We start from the raw sequence: 14,801 nt of genomic DNA on the forward strand, positions 1-14,801 counted from the left end.
TTCCCCTATGGACCAAACCAGTAAATAAAAGAATAGACACCTCCCCTAGCCTGTTTTACTCAGTAGGGACAGAGGAGGGGGTGTGGACTGAGGGGTCATGGGTTCCATTCTGGTCAAGGGCTCATGCCTCAGTTGTAGGTTTGATCCCTAGCCCTGGTCGGGGGTGTGTGTGGGAGGTAACCAATAGACGTGTCTCTCTCACATTGATGTTTCTCTCTGTCTCTCCCTTTCCCATCCACTCTCTCTCTAAAAACAACAACAGCAACAACAACAAAACCACACCTAAGCCAGCAAGTTTTAAAGCTATGGAGGGTAATGCTGATTAGTAGGAACTCAAAGGGTCCCCTCCTGGGCTACTGGCTCCCCCAGAAATCTCAGGGGGTTGCTCAAACCCTGTTCTTGCCCCTAGGAAGCCCCAGGAAGACACAAGGCCTCTCTCCTAGGTGCCTGCCGAGATGCCTGCAGCCTGCCTGGGCTCCTGTGTGCCTGTTGGCATCCTTGGGTGTCCTTCCACGAGGACACAGAGCCAGCAGGGAGCCTGCCATGCTGGTAGCCACTGGCAGGCAAATGCTCGAGGTCTGCCTGGAAGATCTGTCAGGTGAACCCTGACCAAGCCTCAGCCAGGGCCAAGGCAACCCAGTGGGTTTTCTAAACTCCGCTTGGTACCCAGCAGCACCCAGAAGGTGGGAGAGCCAAAGGCTGGCTCATTGCTCTCAGTGCTGCCCATGCAGGTGACGGACTCAAGTCCCCACGTCACACATGCTCAGGCTCCACCCCTCATGTCTGTCCTGAGCCTGTAGCCCAGAAGGCCCTGAACATCCCTCAGTGAAAGGACATGAGTAGACTACTACTTTAATGAAAATGACACGGATAGGCGAGGTCATGTCTGCATCATGCAATGAGCTCATCTGGAGCCAGGTCTGTGGAATTAATTACAAGGTGTAATTATTATTTCGAAATATTTCTTTCCAATTCAACAAGTGGCAGCGACTGTTCCAAGAGGCAAGACCATATAACTCTGAACTGTATGACCACAGATGTGACAAATCTGGACTTAGAATGTATCCTTTGTGTTTAAATTGGGTGCGAAGCCGCAGGGGGTGCTTTTGAACTATTGTTCAGATGGTGTCCCTGGGTTACCTAGCCTACAAATACCTACAGCAAAATTCTGTTGCGTTGCTAGAAACCTTTTTATTTTTTTAAAATTTTACAACAGTATGAACGGCCTTTATTGGAGGCAATGGGAAGTGGAAAAGGAGGGGATACAACAGCTCTGGCTCCTGGGGTGGCTGCACAGACTCCGTGGCTGCCCTTCGGAAGGCTGGCAATCTTCCTGTCTGTTTTGTGTCTTTACAGGTTTAAGCAGTTTAATTTCTTTGCTGGGAACATCGACAGACCTCCATGTATTCCTGAATTGTCTATCTTCAAATCTCCAAACATTTGTCTTCCAGGTACAAAACCATATTTTTTTAAAGGGAAGAGTTGGGTGTTGATCATTCTAGCTACATAATAGCACCAAGTGCCCATGACCTAGTGGAATGAAAAAGATGTTTCTCTGGCCTTAGTGTGCCAAGGCTGGTGTGGGTGCTGAGGACAGAAAAGCAGCGTCTCAAGCCTGCGGCAGCCGGGATTAGAAGCTGGTATGTCAGGCAGGTGTGTGTGCAGGTGCGCACACATGCTGGTCAGGTGTGTGCTGTATGTGTGCAATGGGCCTGTGTATGCAGGTGAGGTGAATGAGCGTGTGTGCAGTGGCCATGGGTGAGTGTGAGTGCACCAAGCGAGAGCGTATAGGAGGAGTGGTTTTCTCTGTTTAGGGAGAACAGTACTTGTCTGTGTATTTTGCAGAAATATCCCAGTAAAGCATCAGGCTTGATTTTAAAGACCAAAGAAGAATTGGTGTTGAATGTGGGTGAATTTGGTCTTTCTGGATGACCAAATTTGGGAGTTACTTCAGCAGGGTCCTTGTTGGGCTCAATCATCAGCAATCACACTTCCCGAGCTGAAAGTGTGATCAGAGAAAGCACAGCACCCTTGGCCCAGTGGGAGCATAAGGGTGGGTGGGTGGGGACCTGGGGCTGTGCATTAGTTTGGAGACCAAAACAAGGTCGCCAGGGGGCCTCCCGCCTGAGGCATTGCCCTCTGCAGGCTGAGCAGTTATGAAAGGTCTTGATGAAGGAGGTGGGTTTAAATTGGGACAAGAAGGGTAGATGGGATGAAAATAACATAAAAAGACACCATTCCCGAGAGAAGGACATGGGCCTGGGCACAGTGAGCATTGGACGTGGAGGGCCTGTTTAGGGAAGAAGAGGACACCCTGGAGCAGGCACGGGAGGCGTGGCCCTGGGACTGGGCTTTGGGAGTGCTCTCTTCTAAGCCTTGGTTACATTTCTTTCTCTCCCTTTCCCTCCCCATCTGGCCTTGCCATATCCCTTCCTCCCAGTGGATGAGAAAGGGCAGAGGTGATAACGGGGGTCATTCATAAAGACTGCAGGGGGCACTGGGGTTGGAAACCCCATTGAGAGGAACCAGAATGTTCTACAGGAAAGCTGGGCAGGTGTCTGTGTCCATGCTTTGCTTCTTGAAAACCGTCATGCAGATTCTGAATGGTACTCATGGTCCTTGGTGACCTCTGGCAGAGCTTCTTTGTAGCAGTGGTAACATGTCTGGAGTTGCATTGCTGCCGAGACGTTCACTCATTGGCTAGGTTGTCACTGATCAAACCTTCCATTCCTCTTGCTCAGCCTCTTTCACCGAGCTGAGCCCCTGAGCCCCTTAAGAGCACCCCTACCTCCAAGCAGCCCACGGGCTCGGGCTCCATCTAAACCATGTAACACCACGTGTCTCCCAAGTCTTCATCATGTATTCAGCCTCACAATGAGGCATGTTAGCAAGACGGTGTTTTGTACCTGCATGCCTTTGAAGAGCTTGTTCTTGTAAAACAGCTTGGCTGATAAAACAAAGCAAAACACTGCTGCCAGTAAAATACTCAAATGGCTAAAATGTAAATCTTTGGGCTTGTCAGGGGTGACTAATGGCTCCGGCCGTTCCCGTCTGGCAGCCTGCTAGAGGGGAGTTCAATGTGTCATCTGCTCCATCCTCCTGGGTCTCACATGGTTGGGCCCAAGAGAATTCCTAAATGTAGGACCCGGAGATGCCACACTGGTACGGGCAGAAGAGTGCTCAGTGCAGAGTGTGCCCACCACCAGGGCTCCTTCTCACGGTGCTTTGTAAAGTGTCCTTGTGTTTGTGAACCCACGGTTCCTCCAGGAGCCCTGTGTCAGGTGATCAGGAACACCAGCCCAGGTTGTCAGTCACGTGGGGCGGATGCTGCTACTGAAGGAAGTCCATGTGCACCCAAAGCCCAGGACAGCCCATGGCGGGGGGTACAGTGGGGGCTGATGGGAAGATGAGAAAGGGGGTGTCCTCATGTCTAACCAGTCTCTCCATCTCTTCTTCAGACTTGGGTTGAGCCAGTGGGTGGCTCACATTCATATGATGAGACTTAGGGGGGCTTCAGGGCCATTCATCCCAACATGTGCCTGTGAAATTAATGTGACTCCATTGCTTGTAAAGCATTGAAAGTGTGGCCCAAGGCTACTCTCCATCTACATCAGTGGTTCTCAACTTGTGGGTCGCAACCCCTTTGGTGGTCGAACGACCCTTTCACAGGGGTCGCCTAAGGCCATCCTGCATATCAGATATTTACATTACATAACAGTAGCAACATTACAGTTATGAAGTAGCAACGAAAATAATTTTATGGTTGGGTCACAACATGAGGAACTGTATTTAAAGGGCCAGAAGGTTGAGAACCACTGATCTACATGAAGAGTTTCTTTGTCTGCATGCAGAAGCATGTCACTGCTGCCCAGTTTAGTGCCACTCGAGCTGTCAGATGGCCTCGGCTCCACTAGACGCACAGGTGGGAACTTCCAGCCCTCAGATAATTTACACAGTGCAGTGGTTAGTTCTGTGCTTTCCAAAGTCAGCACCGCTACTGCTCATTGTTATGGGACTCTGCCACTTTTTCACAATATCAGACTTGGCAAGGACAACATGTCCACCAACCCTCTGGATAGCAACTGCCAAGTGGATTGTGGTGAGGCTGTCTCTGAAGTATTTCTTTGACATGATTCACAAGTGAACTCATTTTAAAACTTGTGTATAATTTTTTAAGAAAGAAAAAGAAGCCAGTTTTCCACCTCCTTCCTTCTCTCCACAACATCAGGGGTTCTGCCCTGGAACCACTTCTGAGGAGTTGGATCAAAATAAGAAAAAGGCTGGTGGGTCACTGCTCCCTTCTCACCTTATTTCTTCCTCTTCCCATCGGACCACTTGAAATGTCAGTACCTGACAAATGTGTGCATTTGAAAACGTGTTCTCCTTCATTTTGTCATAAAACCTGGAATTTTTTTTCTTCCAAAAATGTAACAGCCAAGCAGAAGCAAAGAGGAGTTCATCAGATTGGCTGCCAGCTTCCAGCTGCGCTGGAATTTCGTTCTCACCACAGTGAGCAAAGTCATGACTCTTCGCCACAGGGACAGTTTTGGTGAGTCAGAGAATGCAAAACGCTTCTACCGTTAGGAATGTTTCACATTGCCGGGTAGAATACAGCCATTTTGTTCTTATGTAAAATACAACACAGACACAGAAAACTGTACAAAACTGTAGCAGCTTTAAAAATAGCAACAGGAGAATAGTTCCCACCCAACAGTCTGGCCACACTTTGCTTCCCATTCCTCGTTGTTGGATGGGTAGGAAGCACCCCCTTGCTTTTGAATAGTGTGCCCTGGGACATTTTGAGAAAAGCACCAAGGCAGGTAAGTGAGATGGAGAAAAAATTAGTGATCGGGGGCATCCATATTTAACTTTAAGGAATAAAAATTGGTAAGGTCACTGATGTTTGCAGATGGTGGAAAGAGTGAAGTAGTATCCATTTTGCAAACTTTCTGGTCAAATAGAGGATCGTTCTCTGTCAGAGCTCACATCTGTCACCTCCATGGCTCAGATGCAGAACAGCAGAGTTGTAGGAAGGGAACCTCACCACAGAGCCCTCCAGCCCCATGGAAAGTGTTAACGTAAAAACATGCAAAGCTGTACAGAATTTTTGCGAGTTTACTTGAGCCAAACTGTCAACAATTGCTGGGAAGCAGAACCTCAAAGGATTGGATTGGGATAATGCTCAGGAGAATGGTGGTTGTTCACCTTGTTTTATACTTTACATCAAGGGAGGAGACGTAAGTGGGTTACATGAAATCCACTGGTGATTGATTAGGGAGGCGGGAGAAAGCAAAGCGGTGGGTGGGGTGGGGGAGGGGCCTCTGGGATTGGATAAAAAGTAAAATGATAGACACATTACTTCAGTGGATACAGGATAGTTAACAGTCAACAATTAACATGATAACAATGAAGGAACTTATGGTCTCCTCCTGGTGCCCAGGCTCATTTGGTTGGGGTTGGGGGTGGGGGTGGGGGTGAAGGAGGGAAGTTACAAGTTACTCTGACATTTCATAGGTATGTTATCTTAGTTGCAAAAAGACAATAGGCTCAGTTAAGATAAAAATTAACCTTGTCAGGGAAAATGCCGGCCTAGGACATGACTACCCACCTTTAATGTTTCATTTCAGACCATCCTTTGTGGTTACTGTAGGTCTCTCAGTTTGTAAGGCTGCCATGCAGGCCTCCCCTGAGCTTGTCAGGTAGCATGTGGCCTTTGGTCTACAAAAGGATCATTCATCTCAATAGATACTTACTGTGTCCCCTCAAAAGTCCCAGGCACCTTGCTGGGCACTGGGCATAGAGCAGTGAAAGACAGGTGGTCTTTGCCCTGTGAGCTCGCACACTCATCAGGGGAGGAGCCCTGCTCCACAGGCTGCCGATGCCCTCACACTGGGCAGGTAAGTGAGAAGCCGGGAAGACAAGACCAGTGCTACTCTGGGTCAGTCTTGCAAACACTCTGGAGCTCTGTCCAGGGTGGTGGCTGTAAGCTGCCATGTAGGTGACCACCGTTCGCGTGAGGCCCTCCCTTTCCATGGTGCCCAACATGACTCTGCTTTATGCCAACGCTCCTCCGCACTAAAGTGACAGCGATTCCTATGCAGTCATGGGAAGAAACCCAGTCTGTGCTTGTTGCTTTGCCCCACCTACCTTCTCTGGACCTCTCCATGAAGTAAAGTATTAGCACCAGCGGCTTTTCCTCATCACATGGACCGTGATTTCCAAGTAAACAGGTTAGTTGGGCTCATTCCAGACCAGGTCATGCCATCCCACCAAGCCAGTATCGTTCACCACAGGGCCATCCAGGAGTAATAAGCAGTAAAGCAGCGGTTGCCAACCTTTCAGACCTCATGGACCATCAGTGGTCCGAGGACCACCGGTTGGCGACCGCTGCAGTAAAGGGCTTTGAAATGGGCAAAAAGGCTTAGCGCCCCTTCTGAGTGTCTCCACCTTTCACTGTCTTAGCTATTTTCCAACTCTGTACCCTTATCAACTGATAACGTTAGAAATGCTTGTCAGCGGTGTCTCCAGAATGAGACAAACACTCGAAACTGGATGGGCAAGGCAAATCTACTTCTGGGGAAGGGTGCAGCTGCCGCTGAAAATCATGGGCCACGCACAGCAAACAGGAAGTCCATTCGGGTTTTATCCCCTGACCTGGTCTGCCCTGCCCCTCACTCTGACTCTGACTCTGATTTGATTGGTCAGAGCTCAGAGCTCTGATTCACATTATTGTGTAATTGGCTAATTCAGAGGAAGGGGAAGGGGAAGGCGGGGCCTAAGATGGGGGCCCCCTGAAAGTCTGAAGGTCATAATCAAAATGGCAGAAGCTAAGATGGCAGTGAGCTCCTTTCTTTGACAGAAAAGATTGCTGGTTCCCTCTCACAATTATAATGCAAATAGTAGTCCGCCCCAGAACTGCAAGCTGGTGCCAGTGGCTGCCACTGATGGCCACCCCAGGGCGGATCCCTTTGCGTGTCTCTGTAACTCTCTGCTGCCCACCTCTGCTTGGTGCTTCAACTTCTCTTTTGAACCAGTTGCAACAACTTACCTGTTCCTTCATCCACTCATGAGTTACATAGAACCTTTGACACAAGTCCATTTGATATCTGTATAAGATTTGTGCTTTTACCTGAATTAAAAATTAACTTAAGAAATTTCAATCGGCCAGATCTTCCCTCTGCTTCTCAGCTGGACAATACTTATTCTTGTCTCCTGGGTGATCGAATGCCTTTGGGTTGAGAGCAGTCGGTGGAGTCAGCGCACCTGTCTCCTCGGCCAGTCCCTACAGGCCCCGGAGGGAGAATGTCTCTCCATGCGGAGCACCCGCTGCCGTCCCTCACCCACGGCCCAGCAGGAGATTCAGCCACGCAGACTGCAACGGGCACGGGCTGCATGTTGGTCCCCACAGATGGCAGCAGGGCCCCTCTGCACGCTGCCCGCACCTCCTCTTCCACCCTCTCCCTCGCTTCCCTGTGTGCCAACTGTGGGAGGCTGAGGGGCACATCCTCCTGCTCAGAGAGTGGCACCCCTTTTTCTGTAGGAATTGCTTTCCCCCTCTCATAGCAGATGGGGCTTAACTTCCCTTTCATGGCTCAGGCTAGTGAACTCTCTGTGCTTCCTGTCAGAGGTCACCTTGCTGGGGTTCTCTGGACCTGGAACACCACGTGGGTGGTGGGCCCGCCCAGGATCCTCAGGATCAGTGGTAGGGGAAGCTCCAGGCCACAGGAGTGAAAACCCCAGAAAAGTTGTTAGTTTCACAGCGAATGTCATTTGTCCATTGAGTTATTCACTTTGGTTGTTATTTAAATGTAGGGTCCTGGCACCTGTTTCATTTGCTGCTTTTGGAATATGTGACTCATATCCTGCAGTCATGCTTAGAAGAGGAAGTGGAGGATGATGGAGGAAATCTCAAGGAGATGCCACCAGATGACCAGTCTCCTGTCCAGCCTGACCAGGCACCTTGCCAGCCTCCAGATTCTTCACTATCTCAGGAGGATGAAAGCCCGTGTGTGGCTCCCCCCTGGGTGATGCTGGAGCACGTGAGCCAGAGCCAGTGTCCCGTGGGAGTGAGCAGCGTGGTTCTCAGGGTCCTGGGCTTCCTGGTGGACACTGCCACGGGCAATAAGGTACCGAGGCCGGGCACCAACTCCTGGTCAGTTTTTTCAAGGGCAGTAAGAACCACCAGGTGGTTAGGAAACCCATAAAGACCCCATTGTCCAAACAAACAATGACATAGACTCTAGAGTGATCTTTGCTTTGGGTGACTTTGCCAGGAGTGATTATAATAGCTTATCTGTTGATTACTGTTTGGCTCAGTTTAGGGTGCATTAATATGAGCCTGGCACGATTATGGTGCGGAATATGTGGATGGCCTGGGTCTTGCCTTCCCGGAGTTTCCCTGCCATGGTCAGGCTAACTGAAAAATAGATCACCACTGGCCTCTGCGCTGAGTGGTATGCACTGAAAATGCCTCTGGCATCAAGGAAGGAAACATCGGGTGGTCTAAACAGAAAGGATTTGAAAATATGGAATTGAAAGACATAAAATTAAGGATTCTATTTATCCAACACCTACTATACACCCTTTATATACATTATCTTCAAGCCATACAATACTACGGAGTGTCTATTCTGATCACTTTCATGTCATGGATGAGAAAACTGAGGCTCAGAGAAGCTCGGTGACTTGCACAAAGTCATACAGTAAGCAAATTGGGACACAGAGATTGGAGCCCTGGCCTGCCTGACCTCAAGTCCATTCTTCTCTCACAATACTAGGAGCACGATTCATGCCCTAGAAGAGTAGAACACAGGTTACTGAGGTCAGAGATCTGGCCTGGAATGCCAAAATGAGGAGCCATACTGATGCAGGAAGCAAGTGAAGCACTTCTGCTGATTCAGGGGAGTGGCTAGTTTACAAAATCTTGACAACAATTGTCTTGGTACTAATTTCTAAAACTTCTATACCTATGTTTGGAAGTTTAGCCAGTTTACATCGTATCTATTCTGCACCCATGAGTTCCTCTTTTGTGTAGATGAGAGGTGCTTAGTAGGAGACCATTAAAGGCAGGGCATTGCCCTTGACCTGGGTTAATTGTGGTCCTGGCTAAGGGATGAGTCACAGTCTGAAAGTGTTCATGTCCTACAGTCCTCAAAATAACTGGAACCTTCCAGGGCCCTCTCCTTCCAGAACAAAGCCTCTTCCCAAGTTCTCCAGAGTGCAAATAACCCGTAAAGCTGCTATGAGCACTGCTCAAAAAGGACTCTGTGCTGGACAAAAACACTATGACCGGAGCGAAGGAAATTCATCTCTCGGTTTTATTAATTCTCTGTCTGTATTTGGTCTTATTTCCCAATGGCTAATTCATGTATCCAGCTGTCTTCAATGACCTTGGTGCAGTAGATTCAGACATGTGTCTGTAAATAAGAAACTTACCTCTTTTGTGAGTGTGTGTGTAAAGCAGACATACTAATGAGGCTTGAAATAGTGAAACACTGACCCCAAATCATGGACCCAATGGCAAAGGGATGGGGATGGGAGGAACTGAGCCTCCTTAGAAGAGGAATAGCTGCAACAGGCAGGTAAGGCACCACTCACCAGTTGGTGTTTCAGGGCTCTTGGCAGAGAAAAGGTCCAGTTAAATCTTAAGAAGGGACTAGTTGGCTGTGCTGTGCCCAGGAGAATGTCTCTCCCTGCTCCCTGGCCCTATGGAGAATGTATCCCATCCTGGAAACAGGACCCTGCAAGGGCTGGCCAGTGGGAAGCTCAACTAAATACACTGAAACATCCTGTACAGCCTTAACAAGACAAGCATGTGTGCTGGGCATTCAGCTCCAACAGTGCCGATCTCTCTTATCACTGGCTGGAGCAAGAGCTAGGATGGTAGACAATTTAGTCACCAAGGTAACTGGGAATAAACTTTTACCTCTGGGGCGTAGTTGGAAGCAGCTGGAGAGCAGACACTGAAGGGCTCCCTGTATTGGGCATTTCAATGCATCATTTCAGCAACCCAACAAGATGGTGTTATCATTGCTCCCATTTCTCAGATAGCAAAACTGAAGCTCCTGGGGATGAGTAATGCTCCCAAGGTTACTTCGCCAATAATAGGCAGAGCAGGGATTCAAATCTCCATAAATCTTCTTCTGAGACTATCCTTTTCTAGCACCTTCTCTATCTCAAAGGGTATGTCCATGTGTTTTCATTCCAAGATCAGTGAGTTGGGAGTAAATGAAAAATATCTTCAAGTCTGATGATTTGGGGAAATAAGTAGGCATTTCTGGTACATAAATTCCTGTGTTTAAACTCCACATCCTCCACTGAGAACCTTGGAAAAGTCGCCCAATCTATCTGGGCCTCAGTCTCCTCGTCTACAAAACAGTAATAATAATTTCTAAGTCCATGAGGCCAGTATGAGGTTTAAATAAGTTAATCATCATTCTTAGAACATGAAACTCGTAGAGCAAGTAATCATTGTTATTATTTCTCCAACAAAACCTCCTAACACTCTCTACCCAACACTCTCTACCCAACCCACTAGCAATTCTGAAATTCATTGTATTGGGGTTTGACCTACAGTCATGTGCCACATAACATTTTGGTCAACAATGGACCGTATGTAGAACAGTGGTCCTATAAGATTAGAATGGAGTGGAAAAACTACTATCACCTAGTAACATCATAGCACAACACATGCATTACTCACATGTTTGTGGTGATGCTGATGTAAACAAACCTACTGCACCTCCAGTTGTAGAAAAGCATAGCATATGCATTATGTATAGTATATAATACTTGATAATGATGATAAACAATTGTTATTGGTTTATATATTTACCATACTATATCTTTTATTATTACTTTAGAGTGTACTCTTTCTACTTATAAAAAAACATTTGCTATAAAGCGGCATGCCATGTCATGCTGGCTACAGTCTCATACAGAGTCTCCATTGCATCATTTTCTCTTGTACTTGATTTAATCTCATGTTGTTTTGTACATTAACATGTTGTGCAGCTCTGTAGCCTAGGAGCAATAGGCTAACCCGTACAACCTAATAGTGTAGTAGCCTATACCATCTAGGTGCACTTTATGAGGTTCACATAATGACGAAATTGCCCAATGACAAATTTCTCAGAATGTATCCCTGTAGTTAAGAGGCACATGACTGTATATTTAATTGGCAGAAACATTAGAGAAGGTATTAAAGCATTAAAAGCAGATGAGTGTCACATAATCCAAGGTAATATGCATTAGAGATTAATTAAACCTGCTTCTCTTGGTGAATGCTCACTGAATTAGCGATAGTGACTTAATTTAATGCCAAAAAGTTGTGCTCATTCAATCTTCATTGCATTCATTATTTAGCATTGCACTCATCATCAACAAAAAAGTACACTCTGGGCCCCACCTGCACTCATCTGCCATGACTAACGCCCATTCAGTTGCACATCTGTGTCAGCTGCATTCACTGAACAGTTAGCATTGCCCTGCACCTGCGTGAGAACCCAGGCCAGCACTCAGATTGCCATCACCATCTGTCACTCTTCTACCTTCTAGCAACGTTCAAAATAGTAAGACACCAAGGCGTTTTAAGAATACTGTAAAGAATTACACTGATATGAGGTGGTATTAGAATATTTTTTTGAAAATTCTTAGTTTTTGCTTTAGGCCATGTGACTCAAGGATTAAAGCATGGCAAAAGTATTAAAAATAATAAGTGACTCTTCAGCTGTAGGGTAAAGGTGAAGACAATGTTTTTTAGAAAAAGAAAACATCTTTGCATTGGGTGATGATGGTTATTATCAAATTTACAGAGCAAGGGTGAGAAATATTCTTTCATGAACCTTGCATTTGAAGTTATCTTGTACACATCTTTGTCAAAATATAGTAGCTTATTGGGGGCTTATTAATGTAATCAGACCAAGAAAATATATCACTGCTGGTTTGTAAAGTAATTTGCCAGTCCTCCCTCTGAGCTAAGGGAAGGATGGCATTTTATCCTTGTCCTTCTGATGGGAAGACCCGCTCAGGCAAGTCAGATGGCTTATGTGAGAGCTGGCACTTCAGTTCATATCAGAGTCTATGAACCTCTCAAATCTATCACTACAACATTGAGTGCCATTATCTACTGGTATATTTGACAGATGGTGGAGGGAGGGTCTATGTGAGAACTTGACCCAATTATGTTAGCCCAGAACTGGCAAGAATGCAGGATTGGTATCCATCAGGAAGGCAGCCAAAGTGATGTGTGCTACAGCCACGGGGAAGCCCATGGGTATTTCACAGCTTCCTCGTGAGTCGAGTTCTCCCACATCTTCAATAGGAGAGTGTTGTTTTTTATTGATTTCAGAGAGGAAGGGAGAGGGAGAGAGAGATAGAAACATCAGTGATAAGAGAGAATCATTGCTCGGCTGCCTCCTGCAAGCCCCCTACTCGGAATCAAGCCCGCAACCCGGGCATGTGCCTTGACTGGGAATCCAACCCGGGACCTCTTGGTCCATGGGACGACGCTCAATCCACTGAGCCACCACAGCCTGGCTGAGAGTGTTGTTTTTTAAACAGTGTCTCACAAACAATGGCAGGCAGCCCCCATTCCTTTTCCTAAAGAGAGCCCACCTGCTCCCACTCCCCTGGCCTCTCTTGCACCATCTCTGGTGGAGATTCCTTCCATGAAGTCCTCACCGACCCTGAGCATTCCCCTGAGAAATTAGGATCTCCTGTAGCAGAATAAATCCACAAGCTTCCCAATGTGGGGGCGAGGGTGTGGTAGAAGAATTCAAATGGTGGGCCCTGCATTATTTTACCTTTTGCTTTTAAACATTTCCCTCTTTCAGCTCGTCCAGGTATTGTTGGAAGACACGGCCACCAAGAGCACCGTCAAACTCAGCCTCCCGGTGGGACGAGAGGCCCTCGTCACCCTCCACGATGGACAAAAGTTTGTGATTCACATGGCAGATGTACCCCAAAGCTCTGAAAATACTCATCTCAGGGAAAGCAGTGCTAATAAGTAAGACTATTTATTTGAATAGGACAGGAAGAAAACATAGATTTTCATTCTTAAAAATATATGAAATGCTAAAACTTTTGTATTGATAAGAAAAAAGATTGTATGTACATAATAGAGTGTAGTATTGTCTATTTTATGTTTATGTGTATGTGTGTTTCAAGGAGTTGGTTTTGATGAAACGTATAAATTGATTTGGAGAATAATATTGGTAGCGGTTTGCTTCTCCTTTGGGCTTTCCAAGTGTTTCTATTTGGGGACTTCGCAGAAGAGAAATCTTGTTGGGAGAACAGAAATTGATATATTGTGGGCCATTGGAAGGCACCAGGTGTTAGGTTGGTGGGGTCAGACTGGACCTGGGTTTAGCAACCTTGGTACTTAGGTTCTGGCTAGGAAAGAATTCAGAGCCAAGATTCAAACTATAAGAGAAGATTTATTTAGAAAATCATAGAGGTGGAAGAAACAATTCTTAGAAAAAATGGGCCAAGGAAACAAGTCATAGAGGCAAAGGAAGGGCCCTAGAAGCTTGGGAGTGAACAAGATAATGGTAACTCGCCTATGGAGAGCGGGGAGGGGAAGGTGCCAGTGTGCTCCCTGGAGGGAGGCGCTGGGTCCTCCGTCTTAGGGCTTTAGGGTGGAGACCTTAGGGGAGGTCCCAGGGAAGATCTCAGTAGAACAGTCAGCAGCTTTTTCCAGGGTGTCCTTTCAGGGTCATGGTCTCCTCGATGGTCGGCGCCAGGGCAGGGGGTCATTACCCAATGCAGCTGGGCCCAAAGTCAGCCGTGGGGTCACTTGTCTGGTTTTGTGGCTTCTCTGGGCCTGAAGCTGAAGTACAACTGAGGCCTAGGTGTTACCTCTAGGGAGGAAAGGTCAGGGGTCCAAACTGTAAGACCAGCGATATGCTGGGGAGGAAAGCCCACCCTGGGGATGAGGTCCCACCCTACAGCTGTCTGCTAGGCACCTGGGGCTGTCCACCCTGATGACCTTCTGTACCTGGCCCAACATCCTTGCCCTGCTCATGTCTGTCTAACTGCCCACCACAGATACATTTCCAGAGAAAGATAAAGTTTGAAGAATGCAAACTGTTACAAGCAGTAAATGGCCAATGGTAATATTATTTTCCTTTACCTTGGTAGTGCTCCAATTGAAAGAGAATTTGTAGAAAGATCTTCTCAGGCAGTGAAGAATAAAAAAAAATTGATAGCACTGTTAGACTTACTCACTGGTCCATTAACCCATCCCAACTTTCTTTGGTTCACCATCACAGCTTCCTTAAAGTGAGATACAATTTTGAATCTAATAACATCTGCAACAAATGAGGATGTCCTACTTTGAATCACTTTTTATTCCTCTCTTTGTCACAAAATCCTAAAAAATGTTGAAACTAAGAACAGACCATTATTAAACCAGATCCATTTTTACGTAACTGGTTATAATATTTAAAAGAAACTTAACAATTCATGCTTAACATGATTTCTGGTATAAATAAAAATAAGGAGAGGACACTGATCTCATATTCTATAACAAATTAAATTTCCCTAAATGCTTGGAAATTTTAAAGAAACATAAGAACTATATGTCACTAGATTCATTAAGAATGATTTGTCTTGCCCTAGCCGGTTTGGCTCAGTGGATAGAGCGTTGGCCTGCGGACTGAAGGGTCCCAGGTTCGATTCTGGCCAGGGGCACATGCCCGGGTTGAGGGCTTGATCCCCAGTAAGGGGAGTGCAGGAGGCAGCCAAATCGATGATTCTCTCTTATCATTGATGTTTCTATCTCTCTCTCCCTCTTCCTTCCT

The 14,801-nt window shown here is 46.8% G+C and overlaps 1 protein-coding gene across 1 annotated transcript in view; it reads left to right on the forward strand.

Annotated features, from left to right (window-relative positions):
* RFX8 (RFX family member 8, lacking RFX DNA binding domain) overlaps nucleotides 1–13,162 on the forward strand; it is a 58,989-nt gene extending 45,827 nt beyond the window's left edge. The window contains exons 8-11 of the mRNA XM_014466123.1: nucleotides 1,357–1,451; nucleotides 4,435–4,549; nucleotides 7,813–8,126; nucleotides 12,834–13,162. Coding sequence (XP_014321609.1) covers nucleotides 1,357–1,451; nucleotides 4,435–4,549; nucleotides 7,813–8,126; nucleotides 12,834–13,010 — 701 coding nt within the window. The 3' untranslated portion in view covers nucleotides 13,011–13,162. The remainder of the gene's footprint in view (nucleotides 1–1,356; nucleotides 1,452–4,434; nucleotides 4,550–7,812; nucleotides 8,127–12,833) is intronic.
* The last annotated feature ends 1,639 nt before the right edge of the window (nucleotides 13,163–14,801 follow it).

The sequence above is a fragment of the Myotis lucifugus genome, unplaced genomic scaffold (assembly GCF_000147115.1).
Source record: "Myotis lucifugus unplaced genomic scaffold, Myoluc2.0 scaffold_325, whole genome shotgun sequence".
NCBI lineage: Eukaryota > Metazoa > Chordata > Mammalia > Chiroptera > Vespertilionidae > Myotis > Myotis lucifugus.